The sequence below is a fragment of the Dendropsophus ebraccatus genome, chromosome 4 (genome assembly GCF_027789765.1).
Source record: "Dendropsophus ebraccatus isolate aDenEbr1 chromosome 4, aDenEbr1.pat, whole genome shotgun sequence".
Classification (NCBI taxonomy): domain Eukaryota; kingdom Metazoa; phylum Chordata; class Amphibia; order Anura; family Hylidae; genus Dendropsophus; species Dendropsophus ebraccatus.
Genome location: NC_091457.1, coordinates 124955938 through 124983052, shown reverse-complemented (window position 1 = coordinate 124983052; position 27115 = coordinate 124955938). Strand labels below are relative to the sequence as shown.

Sequence of the window (27115 nt, the reverse complement as noted above, 5' to 3'; positions counted from 1 at the left end):
CTGCGAGTCTGTACGTGTGGACAGACCCTTAAGGAGTTAGACATTCAGCTCTGCTACATCTATGTGTATAGATATAAAATAGATGGTTATGGATAAAGGTGATAGAGAAAGATGCAAATGGATATAGAACCAATAGATCTAAATTAATATGGACTAGATGTACGATGTAGTGATATAGATACATAGATAAGTGGATAGATCTCCCTTTATTTGTATCTTATATCTGTCTGTCTATTATTCACTCCATGTATTTCTATCTATCTATCTATGGTATCTATCTATGGTATCTATCTATGGTATCTATCTATGGTATCTATCTATGGTATCTATCTATGGTATCTATCTATGGTATCTATCTATGGTATCTATCTATGGTATCTATCTATGGTAGCTATCTATGGTAGCTATCTATGGTAGCTATCTATGGTAGCTATCTATGGTAGCTATCTATGGTAGCTATCTATGGTATCTATCTATGGTATCTATCTATGGTATCTATCTATGGTATCTATCTATGGTATCTATCTATGGTATCTATCTATGGTATCTATCTATGGTATCTATCTATGGTATCTATCTATGGTATCTATCTATGGTATCTATCTATGTTTCCTTCAGTATCTCTATTAGAGAAGTTAACGAAACCAATTTCTAAACAGCAGACAAGTAGGTGCTGGCAGGGCATCCTTCTACACCTCTGTAATTGGGATAAGCCAGTCCTCTTCTTATTAAAATAAACTTGTCGAAAGTGACCCACCTATTAAAAGATATCATCTAAAGTATGTTACGTATACACAAATGCGCATATATATATATATATATATATATATATATATATATATATATATATATATAAATGTATTGCATGCCATATGATGGATGGGTTAATGGCCGGGCAGGTGTCTCAGAGCAGTTCATTAAAGTCCATAGAGGAGAAGGAGGGTCTGTACACAGGAGAGAGCTCCATTGTTATGGGCTGCAGCCAGGCAAGGGGAGACCCCCCCCAGCCTAGTCACAATAGCTCACACAGCTCTGGCTCATTACATATTCAGCTCCGGCCCCTGGCTGCTCAGCAGTGAACGGTGACGCTGCTCAGTCAAGCCTCATTCAACTTCACCATGCAAAAGCTGCTTGGAGCTCTCAATGCCTGGCTGCTTAGTGCCTTGTCTATGATGAACAGCCTGTGTTCTCTGCTTTGCTTTAAGTACAGGTAAATGACTGCTGTGTTGTTGTAGCCGTCTCCTTGTCAGTCCCTTCCTGGTGTGTCTGTCTATCTGTCATGTGGGGCCTTTTGCAGAGACCATCACAAAAGGCCTGAGCAGACCTCTTCTTCTGTTGTAATGCTGGCTCCTTGTGTTACAGCAGCTGTGTGTGGGTAAATGTGTGCCACCCGGCCCCTGGCATTGGGTAGCATGCATCCTGTGGTAAATAACATGGGGGGGGGGTGCAGCTTTGCATTTAGAGGCGACAAAATAAAAGCGTACTCAAAAATGGCGTCTTGTGCCCCTCGATTATCTTGCAAAAGTTTCTTGCTGTCGTCGGACTTCATGGTGGACATGGACAGAATGCTCTAACTCTGTTGTGTAAGAGTGTGAAGTGTCTGACGGGTCATCGGATAAGAGTTGGTGTTTGACTTTACTTTATTCCCATTAATATTTATGTCCCTTTTATTTGCAGGAAGTGTTTCCAGACCGCTCACTTCTATGTCGACGACAGCAGCTCACCAAGAGTCGTCCCCAATGACAACATCCCCATCATCCCCATTCCAGGTATGGTAGAGAAAACATTGCGTATGTTATGTGGGAAGATGTAATAGGGTTAACTTTATGTAAGTCCTCTGGTCTTACATAGGACTGCAGTTTTGTTTCTTGCCTGTGTACTACAATCCTAGATCTATAGGTTTTTTATATGACTGCTGCATTATCCTAGTGAATGCAAACAATGACAGGTTTATGCGGTTTCAGACACTGTGGGGGAGATTTATCAAACATGCTGTAAAGTGAAACTGGTTCTGTTGCCCCTAGCAACCAACCAGATTCCACTTTTCATTCTTCACAGACTTTGTAAAATGACAGGTGGAATCTGGTTGCTAGGGGCAACTGAGCCAGTTTCACTTTACACCATGTTTGATAAATCCTCCCCTGTGGGCCTATTTCTGGGACAGGCAATGGTTGCCCCATCAGTGGGGGTACGATTGCACCATCACCACTAAGAAAGTTCAATTTTCCTTCTGTTCTTGGCAGTCCTGCTTAGGCTTTGTTCACACAACGTTTTTTCATCTCCGTTTAAAATTACGTCCGTCTAAAATGACGCACGTCATTTAGCTGTTTGGGCACCCATCAGTGCCATGATGGCTGTTGGTACGTTATTCTAGTTTAGGTGTACGGATTGGCCTTCGGGTGTTTCTTTAATTGAAAAGTCCATTGAATTAAATGGTAAAAACGATGAAAGGACAGAGAAAAAAGAAAAACTGTGTGAACTAAAAAATAATGCCGGCTGTTTGCAATAGACGTCCAAAAATAATTCACATGATCGTTATTTTGACGTCTGCGCAGACAACGTCCGTTATTTGAAACTCTGTGTACATTGAATGTCCAGCATCCCCTTGACTTCAATGCATTGCATTGAAAGACATAGTTGATTGAATGTAGTCAATGGCTGACCCATGTGGCTTCCGCTGTCAATGTCTTTTAGGGAATGGCAGAAGTCACAGCAGTCAGGCTCCCACCATTGGGACATTATTATCCTAGAGATGTCATCAATGTCTTACAAAGAGAACTCCAGTATGAGAAGAGATAACAAATTTAACTCTACTACATCTGTACATTTGAGGCCTGCAATTTCACAAATCTGTTTACACATGATGACATCATCAAACTACATATGATGTCATAAATTCCTGCACAGGAGTAAAACAGAACACATGAAAGCTCTCCTACCCTTCTGTTTTGGGCCATAAGAAAAAAAATATATATTAGGGGGAGTTCCCCTTTAAGAAGCTGTTTCTATAGTGTTGTAACTGCGTGTGTTTTAAATGTATTTTCCATAGCAGCGGTATAATAAACGGCACAATAAAGACCCCGTACACGCCATATAATCCTATCTCCTGCTTCACTACAACACCTGCCCAATCCTATTTTCCAGATGAGCTCTGTCTGTCACTGGGAGCATGCATCACTTCATGTGAATCCCATCATTTTGGCCCCTTGATCTTTGCTGGTGAATTAAGATGCTTAGTTTCTGGTTTACAGTGGGATTGCAGTCCTAGAGTCATTTCATGACAGATCAATGTGTATTTGTGGGCAGGACTCCTGCTGATCTGTCTATTGTATAGATACTGGTATTGACAGAAGTCTGGACAGGTTTAAACCTTTCACTGCCAGGACAGTTTTTTTTTTATATTACTGACAAACAAAGATAAAACTACAGTATTTAAACAAAGATAAAAACTATATAGAAAACTACAAAGAAGAAAAAAAAAATGTATGTTTTTTCAGAAAATAGAAACATGCCACATTGTGGGAATGCCACCCAGGTCTTAGGCAACTTCATTCAGTTTTGTAAAACATGCAAAAAAATTTATGCAAAATAATTATATTTATGACTTCTGACCCAAGGAATGCCAGAAAGATCCAACGCCTCCTAAAACATTTAACAGTGTGCACATACATACTGCTTAAAGAGGTTGTCCAGGGGTAACAATTTTATTTTTTTTCAAGAAAGGACCCTGGATGCTAAATAAAGCATACTTACCTCCTGCCCTGATCCTGTACTGCTGTTTCTACAGCTCTTGGTTTCGGTGCTTTCACTTTTTCCTGCTTGCAATGACATTCAGACCCTGCAGAAAATGCCTGCTAACCCAATCACTGAAGGGGTGGGTCACCTTTGTAGCTAGTGATTGGGTGAGTGGGCATGGAGAGGCAGGGTAAGGGAAGCCATCAGAAAGCCCGAGAAACCCCTAGTCCAAAGTAGACAAAACAAAGCTCGAAAAAAAAATCGAAATAATGGTAAACTCAAATGGCCTGAGCAGTTGGTGGGGAATAGATGTACAGCTGATGAGCTTCTCCTCAATAAAACAAACAAACAACAAAGAGCACATAGCCTCTGTAATGTTCTAGCCACAGCAAGCGTTAAGTCATGCCTTATTACATCGGTCATTGGCGGTGATAAACTTGGGTGGGTTTTCTCACCAGACAGAAAGAGGGAGACGGCTAGATAGATGGCATATCAATTATATATTTGATTAGTGGGAGTCTGACAGCTGGGGCCCCTACCTATGCCGAGTGAATGGGGCTGTGCTCCAGTTAAGACACAGTGCCAGGGTGGGAGCTGCACAGCAGGAGGAATTGTAAATTATAGGACGCCTATTCAAATAAAACTATATGACCATGTAATACATGGCTGTGCTGGCACCATCATGGCTAGAGCTGCTGTAGGTGGTAGCCTCATACTACATCATACAGGGATATAGTATAGCAAGCTGTAATATGTTAGTTATATAATGTGTTAGATAATCAAGAATGTTAGTATTTTACTAGTTTTTAGCCACTGGATAAAAACAGGAATGTTTTCGTTCGCTGACAAAAACATAGAATATATTAGAAAGTTACATAACTTTTCATTATACAGTGTTTGTGCTCTGTAGCCATAGAGACTCACAAGTTTCCTCGGAGCTATAGACTCAAGGCATCGGAAATAACCCAGACTGTTAATATTATTTTACAAGCAATGAATATAAAGCCAATGACTTGGGCTTCCTGAGTGCTAGATGCATTTGGTATAAGGGCGCCCATACATGTAGCAGTGGTCTTACCGCAGGGTTCTCTAATGCAGTTTTTACATGTGAAATATATACAGTACTTTACAGTATGTGATCTGCATGAATAAGCCATGTAATTGGAAGATGTTAGATTTTGTTAAAAACATTTTTTTTTTACTTGCCTAGGCATTAGCCAATGGTGTATAGGCATTGGCTTTTCCTCTGCTGTAATATCTCTTATTATTGCATCTACTTATTATTGTACATACAGTATACTTAGGAGCATGCAATAGATATGTCATAGAGGCCAAGTGGTCCGTTCTCTTCAATGTTATTTATAGTACCAATGTCTTATATGTTAGATTGGTTGTAGGGCTCCCTATGGGAATAGCAGGGTGCCAAATATAGCTACAGTGCATCCCTGCATTCATCCGCACTGTAAATGTATTGGATGGAGATATAGATATAAATAGATATATGTATAGTGTGGTGCCTTGGATTACGAGCATAATTCGTTCCGGGACACTGCTTGTAATCCAAATCCACTCTTAAACCAAAGCAAATTTTTCCATAAGAAATCATAGAAATGCAGACAATTGGTTCCACACCCCAAAAATAAGGATTTATTATTCTGAATAACATGTAAAACAAATGAAACAAACATTTAGAAACAGCAGAATATGTGATATTATAAATTACTGCACAGTAATGGAAAGGATGGGAAACACCAGGGTGGACAGAGAAGGAATGAGCAGGACAGATGTGGGCACATTATAGCAGCTCTCTCTGTCTGGGGAGAGAGGGGTTATAGCTATGGAGAGATTACCCTCACAGTCCTGTCCCCTGATGTGAGCCCCAGCCTGAAGTGGATCTGCTATGATTTGGAAGGTGAGGGAGACTTCCTGGGTCAGAGTACAGTGCTGTAGACCACCTTGTGCAGACCATGCCCCTCCCCCACTCGCGCTCCTACCCAGGACAGGGAGCTCTTAAACCAAAGCAATGCCCCTAAACCAAGTCACAATTTGTGTGTGTGTATATATATATATATATATATTTTATTATATTATATATTATATATATATATATATATATATATATATATATATATATATATATATATATATATATAAATATATTGCAGATATATGTACAGATAATGACAAACCATATGCTTCTTAATGGATTGATGGTCTACTAAATCAATAGCATAAATAGGACAGGGTTGTGGTACCAGTCACAGCCATATGGACAAATTTGTCTCTCTGGGTGACACAGCCTCTACAGTGTTTCTAGGTAGTGAGGTTATTCCCTGACTGATCATATAATAGCTTAAAGAGATGAACAAATCTCAAGATTCGTTTTATGTTTAATCCATGTATCTGTCAAATTAGTTTCAGGTTCAGATCCCAATTCAGATTCCCAGTAGTCCTGCGATTGTCTGTGCAAAGTATGTAAAAGAACAGGGACTCCTGTCAAAGGCAGGCGTCCCTGCTCGCACACATCTCAAGTTCTAAAGAATCCATAGGGGTTTATTTTGGAAATCATATCACTTCAGTTTATTCTAAATCTAATCTCTCATCTCTAAAAGTTTATACTAAGGGAGCAAGTTAAAGGAGAAGTCTGACAAAAATTTTTATGACAGTATTGTATTGCCCTCCAAAAGTTATACAAATCACCAATATACACTTATTTCGGGAAATGCTTATAAAGAGCTTTTTTCCCTGCACTTAATACTACACGACTCCCAGGGCTGTGGCTGCTGGAGAGGATGATGGCAGGGGGATGCTCAGTGTTCCTCCAGTGCCCTGTGTCCCTCAGTGTCCCCTTACCATCATCCTCTCCAGCAGCCACAGCCCGCACAGCTCTGGGAGTCGGGTCGTGACATCACCATGTTATCCAGGAAGTGAAGCCTTGGTGTAGTAGTAAGTGCAGGGAAAAAGCACTTTATAAGCATTTCCCGTAATAAGTGTACATTGGTGATTTATATAACTTTTGGGGGGCAATACTATACTGTCATAAAACCTTTAGCCGGACTTCTCCTTTAAGCTGACATGATTGTTATCCCCAGCAGAATATAATTGGAACATGAACAATATCTAACTTCAAAGCAGATTTGGTACAAAACTGTCTCCAATTAGCTTTTTCTTCCCACAATATAATATGTGAGTTGTACAACACAGTGTAAAAGATAAACCCTAGCCCGTCTAGCCTAAACTTACATAGTGTCCTCAGCCTGCCACCCAGTACCTCTCACATACAGATGTTGCTACCGCCAACATTGGTGGCATGCTGTACTATCAGCATAACACCCCATGGAAAGCAGGGACTGCTGTCAAAGGCCAAACTCCCTGTTACTCTAGTCTATGTGGTGATACGTACAGTACTGTATGCATTGCCACTCATTTTACATGTGCTGGGCAGGAGAGTAATAAGAGTATTTAGCCCAGTAATGACATTGCAAGTCTCTGTTGAAAAGTAATTACGATGGTTGGTATACTAGAGTATACGTACCATCGTAATTACAATTGTAATAGCGACGATCGTAACCAACAACTATCGTTCCATGTGTTATGGTAAATAATTTCAGGTTGTTCACAAAAGCACTAGTTTCCAATAGTTTATAGGAGAACAAGAAAAATTGCTTTGTCTAATAGAACCCTTTCAGATATATTTGCTAGGCTAAGACACTTAGCAGAGTGACTGTAGTGAGTGGCGATGCACACAGTACTGTATGTATCACTGTTCACTGTATGTATCACTGTTCACTGTACAGCATACTTTCCAGGTTGGTAGGGAGAATACCTGGCCCAGCAATCTGGTATATGCATCATTGCTCATGTACACTTATCTGGAACATACTCAACCAGTACCATGATTTCTCACGCTACACTAATGTTGGTGGCAGCTATATCTGCCCAAACATATGTACAACTCTGCAGTCCTGGTTTCCACAGGCCTTTGCACGTCCCATCTTAGGGTCCTTTAAGATTGCTCAAACTAGTGTTGATTAGCCAAATCAGCAGTTCGCTTGCAGGGCCTTTAAAGGATACCTGTCACCCCCTGTGCCGGGGTGACAGGCTCCCGGCCCCCCGTTAGAGCGCCCTATGCCGGGTCCCGCTTCCTGATCCGGTCGGGTCATGGAGATTTCAGCTCCCGAAGCCCGGCGCGCGCGCTCACAGAAGAGTCCGATGCCCATAGAGAATGACGGAGCATCGGACTCCCCATTCATTCTCTATGAGCGTCGGACTCTGCTGTGTGCGCGCGCGCCGGGCTTCAGGAGCTGAAATCTCAGTGACCCGACCGCATCAGGAAGCGGGACCCCGCGCGATTAGGTGAGTATAGGGGGATCTAGCAAGGGGGTCAGGAGCCTGTCACCCTGGCACGGGGGGTGACAGGTCCTCTTTAAACAGCACAGTTAATCGAGTGGCCAGGCCGCATAAATGGTCCCTGTATGGTTAGTTCGGCCATTAAAATATATTGCTATCAGCTGCACATTCGGCTGACTTTTTCGGCTGACATTTTTACACCGGCGAATAAGCATTTTCTAGCAACTTTCATTGCCAATAATGGGCCCACGGTAAAGGGCCCTCAGACCCAACCAATATATATGTTTTTTTTGTTTAGTTTTGTTTTTTCTACGTTCCAGCTTTTTACACTAACCTCATGTAATGATTCCCGATCCTATGTAAAGCGAATACCTTTTCTGTAGTATTTCACTCTTAATATTTCATTGACTCTTTGAGGTCTTGAGGAGTGGGTGGTTTATTTTTAAGCCATTTCTGTCTTGTAAGTAAACTGGAAATAATGGCTTGATGATACGTTGTCCTCGCCGCATTCATATGGTTGGGTATAAGGGGATCTCTAATTACATGCGGCTCTTGAATCCATGACAATGTTTTGACTCCCAGCCGTAATTAAAATTCTCACCGCCGTCCTCATTGACTAATCAATGTCGGCAGCTCGTATTGATTCACATCTTGCCTTCTGCCTTTGTCTATATAATCATACCTTAGGAGCTCCTGCTTGGATGGGAAAGCCAAAGTTTAAAAAGGGGTAAAGAAAAAAAAAAAAGTCATTTCAATCAGCGTCTGAGCCGCGGCTGGGACTTTTGATGTTCTTAAGTATAACCCCCTTACAATAGAATGCGCTGTCTTTTAAGTGGGCGTTTTGTCTGAGACTTGAAGTAGAGATTCAGATGTCTATCTTTTGTATTATTCGGCTTAATAAAGTCTATACTGCTACTTCATTAGTGGGAATTAATATTTAATGATGATTAAATATTGCTGCCGTGAAGCCGCAAAGGATCAGAGAACTTATTTCCATTCCATGACTTATTTAAAGGGAATTTATTATTTGTTCGGGTTTCGCAGGCAGCAGCCCGGTGTCAGCAGGTGATGCTGTAAATTATTATACATGATGATGATTCAGGTGGCCGAAGAGGGGGAAGGGTTATTAAAGGAACACCAATATGGAAAGTACACACAAAAGAAATAGCCCAGTAATTCCTCCTTTATTATACTTCTCCTGCTTTGATCCTATTCTTTCTCATATCTGTAAGAAATCTATAAAGAATCCTTCTTATGTCCCAGGAGCCATCCACCCTCCTCATTACAATGGCTGTAAGGCAACTGGCTGCAGCAGGAGCCTCCCCCGCTGCTGTATGGGGAACCAGGCTCATAATACTTTTTTGTTTCTTCCCTTTTTAGTCTAGCTGTTTGTAACCCTTTTTCATTATCATCCTATTTAGATTCCCAAATAGATACGTTGCCATGTTTATGGGTTATTAGGCAGTGTGTATCCTCATGAAGCAGCTACCCATGTTAGTGAAGTCTTCAGTGCAGAGGGTTTTTTGACTACTGAGGTAGATGTCAAAATATTAGGATGCCAACAATTCTAAAAACTAAAGGCCCTATTACACGAAGTGATTATTGGCTGTATTTGGGCGATTTTCGACTATTACGGCTGATGATCGCTTTGTGTAATAAAAGGCAACGATCAGCTGACATGCACAACGCCAGCTGATCGTTGTCTTTCAACATGTTCTGCTTCTCCATGTAACAGGAGCACCGCTATCTCCTATGGGCTCCCTGGATTATCTAAAGATTGTCTAGGGATGCCCTCCCGAAGCTTCCCATGCCCTTCCCCCTCGCACTTACTGTCGGTGTGTGTAATAGCGCCGGCAGCAAGAGGGGAACAAAGAGCAAGAGAGTGTGTGATCGTGTGATCGCCCCGTGTAATAGGGGCTTAAGGAGGTGGATCCTTAAAGAGATATTCCCACACTTATCACTTATCTCATAAATATCTGGTTCCCGGGGGCCCCACCTCTGGAAACCCTACAATCTTTACAGTGATTAAAAAGATTGGTAGGACCTTTTATTCTAGTGATCGGTGAAGCTACCTGTAATCACACATTTATCACCTATTCTATATATATTCTATATTCTATAGGTATTACTATAATCAACATTTTTTATAAAGAGCACTGGCCTCTTTGGACCTTGATCCTTTACGGCTCCAATAAGAAACCAATACTTTATTTACAATACCCCATACAGCGACTTGCAGATAGTGGAGCTGGCCGAGAGAAATTCTTACACCAGCATAAATTATAGGGGTATGTTCACAAGACGTACGAGTAAACATACTCTATATAATACGTGTCCAAAATTTCTAGGGTAGCCTCAGATTTTTGTCTTTTATTTTACTAGTTGTCATGGTCGCAGATTATCACGATTTAATGTCATACACTTGGATGAACGGCATGATACGTATTCTGGTGTACTTCAGTTGTGTGCACAAAAAATTGATGTGTGACAAAAACTGTGTGAACCAGACATCTTAAAGGAGAACTCCGGACCACAACTAAAAATCCATAGGGGTGTGTATGTGAGGGACATTAAAGAATCTATACTTACCTGTCCCCCTGCCCCCCGTTGTGCTATCTCACTAGCCCTCTGACAGCTCGCCTACTTCATTTTCTCCCACCTTCCTGCTATGTCACTAGCCAGGGAAAATACCTGCTCAGCCAGTAAGTGACTGCAGCGGTGTCCTGCCTCAATCACTGATTGGCTGAATGGGCATTCCTGAGCCTGGGCCATGACATGAATTCTTTGTGTTCCCCAACACCCCTGCCTGCACTTTTTTTTTTTTTTTTTTAGTTGTGGCCAGACTTCTCCTTTATGGCTTATCCAATAACACCTGTAAAACCTGAATCAACCAAAAGTTCCATCATTAAATTGGATCATGGTCAGTGACCGCCTTTATTGTCTCTTAGGGTACTTTCACACTGAGTAAAACAGGTGGAAATTCTGAGCGGAACCCCCGCTGCAGACTCCGCTCGGAATCCTAACTTCCTCAGTGTCTCAATGTAATGTGTTGCGCACCTCCACTCTCTGCTCAAAGAATTGACGAGGCACACAACACATTACTTTGAGACACCGATGCAGGCAGGATTCCGAGGGGAGTCCGATGCGGGGGTTCCTGTAGGAATTTCCGTCTGTTTTACTCAGTGTGAACGTATCCTTACATGACTGTGACGAACGCTTTCACAAATTATAGCATCCCTGGCTTTCTTATATAGGTGGGAGAGGAACCATGTAGGGAGTGATGTCTCATATTGATTTTTCTTTTTCCCTTGTTCTGTTTGTTCGTGTCTTGTTGTGTTTTGTGTTTTCATGTTCTATGTTTTATTAGCTGTTCCAAAGATAGAGGAGTGGTTAGAGGTAGTAATCCTGGTTAGTAGGATTCCCAATGGGATCTGAGTTATCTTGTTTCTTTTGCATATTAATATAATAATGGATCAGGTTTGCCTACTTATAATAAGTGGTTACTCCTTTACCATGATCTAGTTTTTATTATTTTATTTTTTTTATGCTTCCTACTACAGAACCCTAAACAGTACCCTATTTACATTCCAAATCATGGGAGAGTCCCACTGAAATTGGGACTATTGGCCAACGTGTATTACACTATAGTCATGTAGCATCTTATGTCCTCATATATAGTTCCTAATATACAAGGTATGAGACAAATGGTATCTGCTCCTCAATGGCCGCATATGGTCTCTAGTGTCTGTATAGATCTGTGAAGCCCTCTCATCCTGCATGAGAGTCTCTGACTGGTTCTTCAGCGTTAATATACTGTATCTTGAGAACGATTAATGTGTTTTGCTCTTTCTGTTGTTCTATGAGTCGGTTTGTGACCATGCAAGAAATTTCAGGCCTTGTACGGAATCTGGATTAAATCTCAAGTGATGTACCATCGCATTGGATTAATGTATTGCAGCGGACTTGTTATGCTGCATAGTTTCCGTACATGACGTTTCTTACTGACATTGGAAAGGATGGTCGGTAGGATTTGTTCTAACAGATGTGATGTTCCGTCGTTCCTCTTCACTATTGCACCCACTCCAGTATTTCCTTCCGTAGTTAAATGGAACAGATTGTAACGCTGATTGAAAGCCGGACTCTAGAAGCCATTAGAAAAGCAGAAAATAAAACCCTATCCAATTTTCTCTGGTTCCAATATGTTTCCCATCACTGAGTAAAAGGACTTTTTACACGACCTTCACCTTGTGCTTCTATTTCTAGACTGCACAATATTCTCAAAACATTTTTAGTTTGCTGTTCCGTTGCCAATTTACACAGTTGTCTACTTCCAAAAGTATTTGGGTTTACAAAACTAACTCTGTTAGAAGTTTTAGGTCTGTATTTGGAGGACGGGGAACTCCACCCCCTGATGTTACTATACAGAGGCATATCTGGGCCTGAATGCAAATTTTGCACCCTGTATAATTTGTATAGGGTTTTTCTGTCTTTGCATATCTTTCCAGTCTAAAGGCCCTATTCCACGGGTCGTTTAGAGGAGCAATATCGTTCGTATTCGGCTGATAACGGCCGCTACGAACGATATTCGTCCCGTGGAATAGAGTGCAACGATCAGCCGACATCGTTCATGTCGGCTGATCATTGCAGTCGCTTGTTTTTCAACATGTTGAAAAACAAGCGACTGATATAGCAGCGATCTGCTGCCGTCGCTCCGTTGAATAGGAGCATCGGCAGCAGGCGCTGCTGTATCCTATGGGCTGCCCGGACGATCAGCGATCCCCCGGGCAGCCCCCCCAGCAGCTCCCCGCCGCCCCTCCCGCACTCACCCGCTCGCTGCAGCCGCGTTGAATAGCGGCGGCAGCGAGCGGGGAACGAGGAGCAAACGAGCGCTAATAGCGCTCGTTTGCTCCTACAAACGACTCGTGGAATAGGGGCATTACACAGTGTTCTCTGCTGCCACCTCTGTCCGTTAATAGGAACTGTCCAAAGCAGGAGAAGTTTTCTATTGGGGTTTCCTACTGCTCTGGACAGTTGTGGCAGCAGAGAGCACCATGTCAGACTAGAAACAATACACCACTTCCTGCAGGACATATAGCAGCTGATAAGTACTGGAAGACTTTATATTTTTAAATAAAAGTAAATTAAACATCTGCATAACTTTCTGAAACTAGCTGATTTGAAGAAAAATATATATTTTTTGCCAAAGTATCCCTTTAAGACTTATGCACATGAAGTGCCCATGGCTCTATGATACTGAACTATAGGCATTCTGTTATGCTGCCAAAAGGTGCCTTTATATGTCACTATATTACAGTGTGGCCCCATAGACTTTTATGGTTGCCCACTGCAGGCCCAAACAACTTCAAGGTTGCATGGAGCCACGAGACCCCCGCATCCATGAGCTTCACTTTAAATAATGTTGGAACTGTAATTGTGGCGTTCAGATAACAAAACCATTCTAGACCTTATTATAGGAAAAAACACTATTAAATGAACATTTAATGAATACACCTCAAATATATTGCTTCCATTGGGAAAGAAAAGCAGCTGCGTTATTGACTTGTATAAAGGCTGAATAGAACAAGCTGATATTAGTTTTGTTTCTCATAATAAAAGTGCTTAAATGAGTCTCAGTACGCCATAATAAACCCTCGCAGAAAGCCATGTCTGACAACATATGTGTCTTTTATTGGAAATTGGAAGTGGCGTTAACCTCAGAAAATTGTAATAATTGCCTAAAATGCTTATTAAAGGTTTTTTTTTACTTAACTACCACTGAGGGGCGTTCAATTCATTATTTACAAGACGTAAGATCTGCGTTCTCCTGACGTTATAATTTATTCTAACATAGGTACTTAGTCTATGAAATGGATTTACTGCACATAGTACATAGACAGAAAATGTCCTTGTACATGGAGAGGGTATTGGGGCCATGCTACCAAAACCCACCAATAGTATCCAGTATACTTTAATATTTTGGGGTTTTAGCAGAGGGTGGATCCAATATTGATTAACCTGGAGGTTGTGGGGAACTGGCAGAGCCAAAACCATCCGTACAAGTCAAGTGTCATCTACCAATACAAGCACCAATAATACCACCATGTAGTGGTAAGTTACAAAGGTTGCACAGGCCATCTGTAGTACATGCAGTAGTAACATGCATGCAATATCAGGAGGAATAATGGAGGAACGTCACAACATAAACATCTAGGTATGCTCTACTATTATTCTATACTATAGCAGACATCAGGAGGCGGTCCTCTTTACACCCAGTCATTCACAAGTGACGACTGAGATTTTAGATGGTCTCTGTCCAGCATAAGCCATTGTGATGACTGCAGTGTTTGCTCTCGAGACATCTTTGGCACCAATCATAAATACTATCTGGGACTTCAGATCTTACCCCCTGGATATGTAAAGACCCAGATAACCTCCAGATAGATTTCAGATCTTACCCCCTTGATATATGTAGATCCCAAATACAGGGGCGTAACTAACACTATAGCAGCCATAGCGACTGCTATGGGGCCCACCACATCACGGGGCTCCACTGCCCACTTCTGCAATACACTGGGCCCTCTGAGCTGTCACCATTTGCAGCTTCAGATGGCCAAGCAGGTTTTCCAGGATCTGCAAATGTCCCTTTAACTCAAAGCACTCCTGATGATCACTCGCAGTTATGCAGTTATGATTACATGATTGCTTACGGATAAGTCGGAAGGGGGGGCAATCAAGAGTTGGCTATAGGGGCCCAGCCATTTCTAGTTACTGTACGTCCCTGCCAAAATATAACCCCCTAGATGAGTATAGACTTTAAATCCTACTGCCTTCAGATAGATAATGTCTCAAGGGGGTCAGATTTAGGGTCTGTATTAATCTTTATGGGGGTCTATATATACCAAGTGGATAAGATCAGATATATATCTCACAGGATAATCTGTTGATGAAGATAAATATGGCTCCAGACATGATGCCTAGATAAATACAGACCCCAGACCTGACCTCCTAGACAAATACAGACCTAAATCTATGCAGACCTCAGACCGTGCATTCAGATCTTAAAGGTGAATGGACATAACTACTCCATGGCTAATCTTCACACCTGAGTAGCTACTGTACAGAGAGTAGCTATAAGCAGCATTAGCAGAGTGCCCAGTACATATTGCAGCCAGGTTGCTTCCTTATGATGCCAGGCAGGTGATAAGTAGCTGAGAAACCTCTTCCCACCGGCTGCCCCCACTGCCCAGTAGATACCCATATACATTGTACAGGCGGCCTCTATGATCGCAGCACCACACGTGACATGCAGCCCTTCTATTTCTTACATGGCTGCATATATTCATTTACTTGTTAGACTTTATCCTCTTTGTTTGATCCCAGGGCAGCATCACTACATTTCACTTTATTTCCAAGTTCAATTACAGTCACTTTCGCCAAACTTTTCCATTCTTGCGCTTTTGCATTGAGCGACGAAATCAATGTCTGTTCCACTTGTTTCAGCTCTTGCAGATTCAGCAGAATAAAGCGAAGAAAACTAAAACAATCCCATAAGACCAGAGCCATCTATTTACTTACCATACTCCATTGCCAGGTTCTTCCTCAGCAGTGTTATCTATTAGACAAATCCAATAGCCGTGTACGACTGGGATGCCCTAAAGGGAACTCCGGCAATTTTTTTCCCCCAAATCAAGTGGGTTCAGAAACTTGTATAGATCAGTAATTTACTTCTATTAAAAAATCTCCTATCTTGGAGTACTTATCAGCTGCTGTATGTCCTGCAGGAAGTGTTATGTTCTTTCCAGTCTGACACAGTGCTCTCTGCTGCCACCTCTGACCATGTTAGGAACTGTCCAGAGCAGTAGCAAATCCCCATAGAAAAACTTTCATGCTCTGGGTAGTTCCTGATATGAACAGAGATGGCAGCAGAGAGAGCACTGTGTCAGACTGGAAAGAATACACCACTACCTACAGGACTTGCAGCAGCTGATAAGTACTGGAAGACTGGAGAATTTTTAATACAAGTAAATGACAAATCTATAAATGTGAAGTAATGGGGCACTGTAGCTGTGGGGAATACACCAGATAATTTCTGTTGCGGAGTGCAAAAAAAATCTTCAGATAGTAAAAATTTCTATTTTTTTACTTGATTGGTTATTAGTCCGGCGCTCAAAATCTCTTCTTGTTCCTCTCCTTCAGATGACATGGAGGCCATTCCAGTCAAGCAGTTTGTTAAACACATCAGCGAGCTCTATTCCAACAACCAGCATGGATTCTCCGAGGAGTTTGAGGTAATTGTCTGTGTTAAATACAAATAAAGTTTATTACTTAAAAAAAAAAATTCTAAATATGTTAAAAATTAAAATGCAAATATTATGTTTCTGTAATTATATATGTGGCTTTTTATGGCGCCGTTTTCCTTATGGCACGCACGATTAAAAGAGCGGCAATAAATTCTCTTTATGTCTTCAGTCATTTCAGCTGCAGTTAAGTGAGATATATTGTCATGCTGGGACGGCCTGAGCTGAATGCAGATGTGACCCACACATGGGCAATCTGGGGCCGGCCGTCACTAGAGATTCTTCAGCTGAACAATTGAAGAATGGTGCTGCCTGATAAATGCTCCTTTCATACATATTCTCTGACCACTGCCAAACGCCCGGCCAGTTACAACAGGGACGAGCCGCCAAAAATGAATCGTCATAAAAATAACAATAGAAGAAAATAGAACAATTTACTGTGTTTTTTTAGTTTTTTTTTCCCCTCATACTTTTTCAAACCAGCAATTAGAAGAAACTGTTTAATTTTTTTTTAAATCATTTAACTCCCCGGAATAAACAAGGACAGATGGATAGATGTATGTAATGGATGGGGAGGGATGGAATCTTCACACCTGCACCCCCTATAGTTACGCCCATGGATAGATAATTAGTTACAAATCTAGATAGACATCAGATAGATAAGTAGATAGATAGAAGTAAAGGTAGATTCAGAGATGGATCAACAGAGGCTAAACATGTGCTCCAGCCAGCCTCCAATGCTTCACCCCCGGCCAGCGCCCAGGATTAGAACAACCGTGTACGCGGAAACTGGGCCACAATTAAAAAAAAAAAAAAATAATGCAACACAGGCTTCCCCACGCCAGTCTATTTATCTGAAACACTTATCTGTAACGCTTTAAAGAGGCACAGTTGCAATTTTTTTTTAAGGAATCAACAGGGGTTGTGATCACACACAGTTTTGCAATATACTCTATTTATGTTTAAACCAACATTATACATATGGCCACTAGTTGTCTCCCTTCACTGCGCAAGTGTACAGCTGCTGCACATTCAGTAGCAGAGAATCTTGGGGGTGCTCGCATTGTATGGTCAGCCCTCCTTCCATACAAGACCTCTAACCCACACAGTGACATTATACTGACTGAATTGTTGCATGCAGAGCTGATAATATAACTAGTAAGTGCCTCTTTAATGATTAGTGTACTGTCACTAAACAGGTTTCTTCAAGGTGCTACAAGATGTCTTGTAAGGGGGATGCTGCCCATAGGTGTGTTGCAGATGGCTGTATGACAGCGCCATATTAAGTGCATTAGCGCTAAGAATGTAAACGTTGTGTAACGAAGAAGACTAAAAAGACAAAAAGCTGCACACTTTTTATTATACGATGATTAAAATTAAAGACAAATTTTTTTTAATAAGTTTAGCGAAGATTCATCATATTATCGCTCAGCAATTGCTTTATGTAAATGGATCCTTATGCTGTATGGGTCTCAGTCCTCCTTACTGCTGGCTTAATGAATCCCACCCCCCTATTTACCCATTATCCAGCAAGTCTCTGACTGTGCAGTTTTATCTGGTACTGAGTAATGTGCACAAAGCGGCCCCCACCCCCACCCTGTGCGTCCTGCTAATGGAGCTCGCCTCGTGTTTGGCCGACGCTGCTAATTTGGCTGAGTGAGCAGCGGTAACAGCAATGATGGTATTCAGGGCGAACGCTCATTGTCCAGGGAGTGGGATGTGATCAGGCTGATCGCATGCATGGCCATCCCCTCCATTATTTCTGAGCCCAGGTCCCCGGTGTTGTCTCTCACAGCTGCTGGTGACACCAGTTAATTATTCAGAATAATCAGCCGCAGATCTCTGAACTTGAGCAGACTCTAATAGGGCCGCACTTTATACAGTGTAATCTGTATGTGAAGCCTAAGTGTATGTATGAGCTGGAAGCTGGCAGGGTACACAGCGGGGATATATACTGTACATTACAGCTAAATGAGAGGAAAACAGCCTGTAGATTCTGTTCAGACTCCCGATACACCTATAGTGGCCCATACTGTACTGCCCTGAAAATCTACACAAGATTTAATGATGGCATACTCCCTTAGGTGCTTTTATTTAGCATTGCTTTTTACAGGTCTGTAAGACAGACTAGAAGCCAGATTCATTCGAGGCTATGGCATAAGTTGTATATGCTGCCCATTGGCTATCACTGTACAGGTATGGTGCAAATACGTCAGATATACATTTTTGCAGTACATTCCCATAATTAGGCAATGTGCACACTATGGAATCCCAATGGAACACCCATCGTGGATTACGCAGCTCGCACCCGCTCTCGGACTCTGGCCACCACGTGTGTCTCCACTGCTCCCATAGACTCCATGATATGGTTTGCCAGACTCCACCGTCCGCCCAAAGAATTATTCAGGCAGAATCTGGCAAACCATAGAACAAAGTGTATGGTAGCAGCGGAGCTGTATTCGTCCGAGTCCACGAGCAGGTGCAGGCTGTGGAATCAGCTACAGGTGTTCTGTCGGGATTCCGTAGTGTGCATATTCCCTTAGGGTACGTTTACTCTTACCGGATCCGCAGCGTATTTTCTGCTGCGGATCCGCAGCAGATTTCATTCAAATAACTGAACACAGCATCAAATCTGCACCATCAGATCTGCTGCGGATCCTGTAGGTGTGAACACACCCTTAAAGAGGTTGTTCACCAATTCTTTTTTTTCTTTCAAATCAACTGGTGCAAGAGATATGTAATTTATTCTATTGAAAAAAAATCTTAACTCAATTTTAGTATCAGTTGCTGTATGTCCTGCAGGAAGTGGTGTATTTTTTTCCAATCTGACACAGTGCTCTCTGCTGCAACCTCTGTCCGTGACAGGAACTGTCCAGACCAGTAGTAAATCCTCATAGAAAACCTCTCCTGCTGTACAAACTGGAAAGAATACACCACTTCCTGCAGGACATACAGCAGCTGATAAGTACTGGAAGACTTGAGATTTTATAATAGACATAAATTAAAACACTCCAGCACCAGTTGATTTGAAATAATTTTTTTTTGTGAACTACCCCTTTAATGTACAGTCCATTCACTGTTGCAGCCTGCTACAATATACATCCAGGTACCCACAATGGCTGAGATTAGGGATGACACCAATTCAGAATGCGTAAACGAGTATTTCCATATCAGGTTGTTATCGCATATCCACAGGCTAGGGAATAACAAGCCGACTGCTTGGGGTCTGACTGCTTGGACCCCCACTGATTGTGATGATGGGGATGCATTCGTACTCACAATGAATGAATCACTTTCCTCATCCTGCTATGTCACTCTCTAACTCGCCCTCTATGGGGACGCTTACCATTTCTGAATTCAGAAACATATGGCAGTAAGTGTGTGTTGGTTGTTCCATTGATTGCGGGTATGATTGTGTCCCCATTTTCTGGATCGGTGGGGGTCCCAGTGGTGACACTCCCAGCGTCAGCTATGGATAGTGAATAACAAGCTGAGATGGGAATACAGTTTTACGGTACAAACCCACTTGACTTATTTGCTGCGTGAATCAGTCTTAAAAATAAGCAGGCAAAACGCAAGTTGGCTTTATACAACTGTTCTGCGTTAAAATACGCAATTGCGTATTTTTGAAGCGTGAAGCTACATGCGTTTTTCGCACAGGTTGTTAACAACTGATGCTTTGCTAACAACAAGCTTCACGCTTCAAAAATACGCAATTGCGTATTTTAACACAGAACAATCGTATAAAGCCAACCTGCGTTTTGCCTGTTTATTTTTAAGACTGATTCACGCAGCAAATACGTCAAGTGGGTTTGTACCCTTAGGCTATGTTCAAAACCGTTTCTATTAGACGGTCGTCATTTAATGAAAAATAACGGTAGTTATTATAGAACAACGGCTGCTGTTCATATAATAACACATGTTGTTTGTCATTAACTGACAACCAGTAAAAACCATCATTTCACTGGTGTATAAACATAGCCTCAAACATGTTTTTATAGCACATTTGTGGTGTACATTTGCTGCATTATAGATGCACATTATATAAAGATCCCTGATGGGACTGTAATTAAACTTTACACAGCACCAACATATTCTGCAGCATTGTACAGAGCTCTACACGATCTAAATACCAAACAAACCCACCGGTGTGTTTTTTGGAGTAGGGAAAGACTCTGAAGTACCCAGAGAGAACCTACACAAACATCAGGAGAACAAACCTCCATGCAGATGTTGGTGGGTTTTGAACTGAGGACCATAGCGTTGCAATGCTACAGGGGTAACTAGAGATGAGCAAAGCGGATCAAGCGAATAGAGATTCGCTGCGAATCGTGCTGTCAGTTTGATTTGTCCTGCGAAGCGAATTCCGGACGATTCGTTAAGGAAGTTAGCAAAAACAAAATGGCGGCCCATCCATATATATATCCTTAGCGCCTGTTTGTTTGTGTGTGTGTGTGTATATATATATATATATGTATGTATATATATATATATATATATATATATATATATATATATATATATATATATGTGTATGTATGTATGTATGTATGTGTGTCTATATATATACACTCACCGGCCACTTTATTAGGTACACCATGCTAGTAACGGGTGGTCTTCTGCTGCTGTAGCCCATCTTCCTCAAAGTTGGACGTACTGTGCATTCAGAGATGCTCTTCTGCCTACCTTGGTTGTAACGGTTTTCTATTTGAGTCACTGTTGCCTTTCTATCAGCTGGAACCAGTCTGCCCATTCTCCTCTGACCTCTGGCATCAACAAGGCATTTCCGCCCACAGAACTACCGCTCACTGGATGTTTTTTCTTTTTCGGGCCATTCTCTGTAAACCCTAGAGATGGTTGTGTGTGAAAATCCCAGTAGATCAGCAGTTTCTGAAATACTCAGACCATCCCTTCTGGCACCAACAACCATGCCACGTTCAAAGGCACTCAAATCACCTTTCTTCCCCATACTGATGCTCGGTTTGAACTGCAGGAGATTGTCTTGACCATGTCTACATGCCTAAATGCACTGAGTTGCCGCCATGTGATTGGCTGATTAGAAATTAAGTGGTAACGTGCAGTTGGACAGGTGTACCTAATAAAGTGGCCGGTGAGTGTGTGTATATATATATATATATATATGTATACTGAGGTAGTCCAATTCCCACTTAGTCACTTCCTTTGTATAATTACTTTTTATCACTGAAGAATAGGAAGTTATAAAATATACCTTTTATTTCATTCCATTAAAAATGTGCCAAGAAAAAATGTATATTCAAAAAGAAAAAACAAAACACACAAAAAGATCCTCAAGATGAGGCAAAACAAAACAAAAAAAAAAACAAAAAAAAAAAAACAAAAACAGAAGTTCATATGTGCTTTTAACTCTTCACGGCCAACTTCATGCTGCCACTCATTGCATAGTAGTTATTGCACTTTTTTATATTTATATTAATTGCACACAACCATATATTTTTGTATTGCAGCTATTTAGTAATTATTATTTATTGCAGTAGTAGTTATTGCACTTTTTCCTTTTTCCATTGCACATAACCACTTTATTTGATACCTATAGCTTAATCAATGCGATGCATAATCCATCTTTTTATATTTTTATATAGTCTTGCATGATCAGGTTCTTTTCAAAAAAATGCCAAACAATTCACAAAAATATTTCACAAAAATAATGAATAAAAAAAGACTTCCCTTTTTTCCTTTTTTTGTTTTTGTAATCATTGGAGTCCATTCAGATTGTGCTATCAGTAGCCCTACGCGTTTCCTTAGCGATAAATCCTCAGGGGCTTGTTGCGCTTACTTCTTGATGGAGATACTTGCATGTGAACAGCTCTGATGTTGGCCGCACACCTTATATATATATATATATATAATGTAGACAAGAGAACAGCACTCGAATAGTGTAAAGTGAAGATTTATTCACCCAATCACAAACAACTGTTTGTGATTGGGTGAATAAACCTTCACTTTACACTATTGGAGTTCCGTCATCTTGTCTACATTTTTGTTATCCAGAGGAGTCGGGGGTCGACTTTCGTTGGGACGTGCACCCACCAGCTTGAAGCTGTTTTTGACTTAAAGCCAGTGCCGTCCATCTATCTATTATTCATATATATATATATATATATATATATATATATTATAATTTATTTTATTTTTCCGTTAAGGAGATGGCCAGTCGGCTGTGTGCAGGGTAGAGAGCAGGATGGCAGCAGGTAGTTAGAGCAGAGCAGGGAGAGACTAACAGAGTGATATAGGGACAGAAAGGAGAGGAATGACCGAAACTGGATAATTGACTGGCTGATTGTTTTTTTTTAAATTGTGATTTTCCAATTTTTGACACTTTTACAACAACATGCTTTAACAAATTTGCCCTTCTGTAGTAGTCCCAGTATTGTAGTTCTATAGTTTTGGCAGTTTTAATAAAAGCGGTTAAGATTCAATTCGTGAATCTTATAGAGTTTGACCAAAAATTCACAAATTCACGAAAATGAACAAAAAGATTTTCCAGCTGCTTTGCTCTTCTCTAGTTCTAACCATTGTAATCCAAAACCTGTAACAGGGCCCTACCTTCCATGTGCATTTATATATAAGCACCTGGTAAGGGTGCCACCTCTGAACCCACTATAGCTATGTGCCTGCTGTTATGGATACCACTGGAGTCCTGTTCTTGAAGTGTAAAGCAAGTACTGGCAAACCCACGGCTCAACTGTATGTAATCGCCCATCAGTTTTTGTAATTTTACTATCACACATAATAACATTTGGAATCTGGTTGCTACAGTCCATTGGCTCTTCCTTTCTGTTTGCACTCACTTTATATGGTGATACTTTTTTTGGCTCAAAATATTTTAGGAGTGATACATACAAAGGCATTGACTATTTCATTGCTCACCAACTACTGGTTATAGGAGGTATTGCGCTTTATAAAAATCCGGGCTAGCACTACTTATTGTTGTAATTATTATTATCAGTCGTACTTTATCATATTGTCTTTGCTTATTATTAGGTGTAGTTTATCATATTGTGTTTGTTTTATATCTTTCCACATGAATCCCCCTTCAATTGATATTTTTGAAACCTTGAATATAAATATTTTCATGGACGAGCTGCTCCATCCCTGCAATCTGTATATGTGCTGTATGATTTAATATGTACCTATGTAATTGTATTTATTTAGTGCACACAAGCGGCATTGTGTGCAGTACATGATCCCTTTGTTGTGTGTAGATGGATAACGCCACATCTGCTGTTTGAATAATATATCTGACACGCTCCCCCCGGCTGATGCAGCAGCTGTGCGCTCATAATTATTTCCTTTATCAGTCACTTTCCATATTCCACTTTAGAAGTTGAAAGCATTAAATTGGACCTCAATAACCTCCAGACTTAAGACGTAATTATGGTTCCCTCACTAGATTTGCTCTTCTTGATTTTGCATTTGTCGGTTTCGAGCTATAGATGCGTTTTTGGGTTAGAGGTTTTCGTCTGATGGGTTAAAATAGTTGTGCAATTATTGGCGCGTTTCAGGTCAGAACTCAGCAAAAATGGCTGCACAGATGATGTGCTATTTATATTTGAGAATTGATGGTAATAATATATTTTTAAGATGTCCAGGGTAAATAGTGGACGTCAAAATGCGACTGTAATAAGCAATGTATTAGCACCTATATGATGCCAAAATACTGTCGTCTTTGGTATGATATACAGCGGCGCTTGAAACTTTGTGATCCCTTCAGAATTCATCTTTGTGTCAGGGTATGTGCACACTGCGGAATTTCGGTGGAGACTTCAAGCAGATTCTGCTGGGGGGCGGCCTCCGCTTGAGTTTCCACCCGCAACACAGAATCAATTATATTTGTTGTTGAATTCCGCCATCCTCCCAAAGAATTGACATATTCTTCGGGTCGATGGCAGAATCCGCGGGAAAATATCATTGAATCTATGGAACAGGCGGAACTTCAAGCAGGGGCAGCCTGGCGGAATCCGCTTGAGGGATCTGCCGAAATTCCATAGTGTGCACATACCCTCATTCTAAGCTAAAACTACATCAGACACTCACAGCACTCAGTACCCAATATAACTTCAGTCTGAAACTTGCTTGTAAAGGCTAAATAGGGGGTGGGGTTTATTAATAGGGTTGTCGGGGAAAATGTTGCCACGGCTGCAGGGGACATGACTGTAATATATACTTACCTGTCCCCCTTCCTAGCTGTTGCCGGTTTTGGGGCCACCCTCCATCCGCCACTGTTAGTGTTTTGAAACCATCTGATAAAGTGCCATTCCCACCAGAAATTGCCTCAGCAGAGACTCTATACTGATCTGCCATTTCCTATGGGAATGGGAAGTCATCGGATTTTATGAAAACCCTGGAAGTTGTTGATTATTCCTGCACATTGGCTTAGAGAAACTTTATCACATTCTCCATATAGAACAGCTTCAGCTCTGTTATGTTGGTGGGTTTTTTTCCCCTCTCATGAGCCGCTCACTTTGGGTCCTTCTACAACATTTCTATGGGATTAACATCAGGACTTAAAGTTTTGGAATATTCAAGTCTAACTCCATGTCCATGTATATAGTGTTCCTGTACGATGAGAAAAAACTGGTGGTGGTGCTGGTGGGGGTGGTGGTGCTGGTGGGGAGATTAGACCTAATTACAGATGAAAGCAGTTTGGTGACATTAGTCTTAGAACCAGTTTGGGTCTAGCTAGACCAAGCTACTTGGTGAAGACACCTGGTAGTCACTAGATTTGTCGTGATCGCCGTGAGAAATACAGATGGTAACACTTCATTATATAGAAAGTGCTTGTCAAGCAATACATATATACAGATGTAGAGCGGAGAAGTGGTTAACAAACCGTTCTGCCTGCTTTAGGGTACTTGGGGTCCAGCTGTCACTGAAGGCAAAATGTGGCACACCAGATGGAGGAAGCTAGAGGCGTAGCTTGACTGTCCTTCACACAGGGCAAAGATCTCCCCCCTTATTAAAGGACCCTGTCCCCTTGACATTTATTGGTGGTTTTCTAAGTTGTTTATAGTACTATGTGATTGGCATAGGGTTGTACCTAGGTGTAATGGCTGTTGGGTGCTTTATGTCAAGTAAACTATTCAACAAACTTAGTTGTACTTCAACTTTATTCAGGATATGTATTGCTGGAGCAATGATGGTTTGAATAAAGAGACTGCGTTCCAATTTTACCATGTTTTATTCTTCTGCAGGAAGTTCAGCGCTGCACGTCTGACATGAACATCACAGCGGAACATTCCAATCATCTAGATAACAAACACAAGAACAGATATATCAACATAGTAGCATGTAAGTGATGTCAAGTGCTGTGTTCTGGGCATCTCATTGTAATTTTTTAAAAATCTTTTCAACCTATTCAAATAAAATGTAGTAGGAGAGAAGTGTGTTCATCTAGTAGTAGGAGGCAATGACTTGTGCAGCTTTGTGTCTAAGTAGTCGAGATTGCATGAGCAGGGTCTGTGCGAGGACAAAGGTGGATGTGAAAAAGTGTGCACTGATCTTGTAGACTTGTGACTAGTGTTGAGCAGACCTGTCAAACTGTTCGGCAACCTTCTCCAAACCCAAGTGCATTTAGAGGCAGGGTCATGTTCGCTTACTTTATTATGTTAATAAGAACAGGGCTAGATCTGGGACAGTGTCTTCATTGAGCCAGGTGCAAGACTACAAATAAAGACTGGCGCACACACAGTTTTTTGGTCTTACCTAAAATAGCCAAAAAATAGCCAAATATGCATATTTTTATTGATTTAAAAAATGTCAGTTTAAATTTATGCCATTGTAATTGTTACATATGTAAAATTGAGTGCCAGGGGCGGCTCCCGGGCAGTTTTTGTGTCACATTATGTCTAGAAATGGCGCATAATCTTCAAGATTTTTGAAATGTAAACTTTCTTTAAAAAAAAAAAAAAATCTACTTAGCAAATAGTGTTAGTAAAAAAAATTTTGTTGTTTTTTTTGCCTATAAAATGGGCAAAAAAACCTGTGTGTACATAGCCAAAAAGGGGATCAAAGTACAACTCCCTGTCAAATGGGACAACCACTAAACAACAGTTAAAAGCTACATCCTTTTGTTTTTTTTAACAAAAGTCTTTTTAGTCTTTTTATTGAACTGCCGCCTGGTTCCCGTGCATGGTGCAGGTCCCCACTGTGGAGATCTCCCCTTTCCTTGCACCGGAGGCCGGCGGGCCTGCACCCAGTGCTTAGTGTCCGGCCAGCACCATGCGCGAGAACCAAGGGTGGCGGTTTAGAAAAGGACCGCCCACCAGAATCCCTGTGCCGGCGCTGGTCTGTTTAATGTAAAAAAAAATCTAAGCGATATACCTGGTGGTACATTCTTAAATGTGGCCTTTTCCAACTCTGATGGCCCAAAATCCAATTCCAGCTTAGTATTTGGTTAATTTAAACTTAGGACTACAGTCATATTGTAAGGTCAGGAACTAAACAGGAGAGGCATTGGCCTCCATTATCTCTTTAAGTTCAGCACACTGTCTCCCTTTACGTAGCTCTCTCCTCGTATCGGCAGAGAAATATTAAATTGTTGCACACATTCCAGAAATTCTTCATTGTTATAAAGGAGCAAGGGAAAAAAATCAGCATGTGCTCCAAGTACCGGAGCCAAATGTGTGGACGTTTGTTCCCAACACTGTTCCATACACAATATTAAATGTTAATTAGCTGCTGCTACACATTTC

The 27115-nt window shown here is 41.2% G+C and overlaps 1 protein-coding gene across 3 annotated transcripts in view; it reads left to right on the top strand.

Moving 5' to 3' along the window:
* PTPRG (protein tyrosine phosphatase receptor type G) overlaps positions 1-27115 on the top strand; it is a 403269-nt gene that overhangs the window by 345060 nt on the left and 31094 nt on the right. For all 3 annotated transcript variants that reach the window (XM_069966943.1, XM_069966945.1, XM_069966944.1), the window contains 3 exons: positions 1678-1769; positions 16282-16373; positions 25616-25712. In XM_069966943.1, the coding sequence (XP_069823044.1) occupies positions 1678-1769; positions 16282-16373; positions 25616-25712 (281 nt within the window). The remainder of the gene's footprint in view (positions 1-1677; positions 1770-16281; positions 16374-25615; positions 25713-27115) is intronic.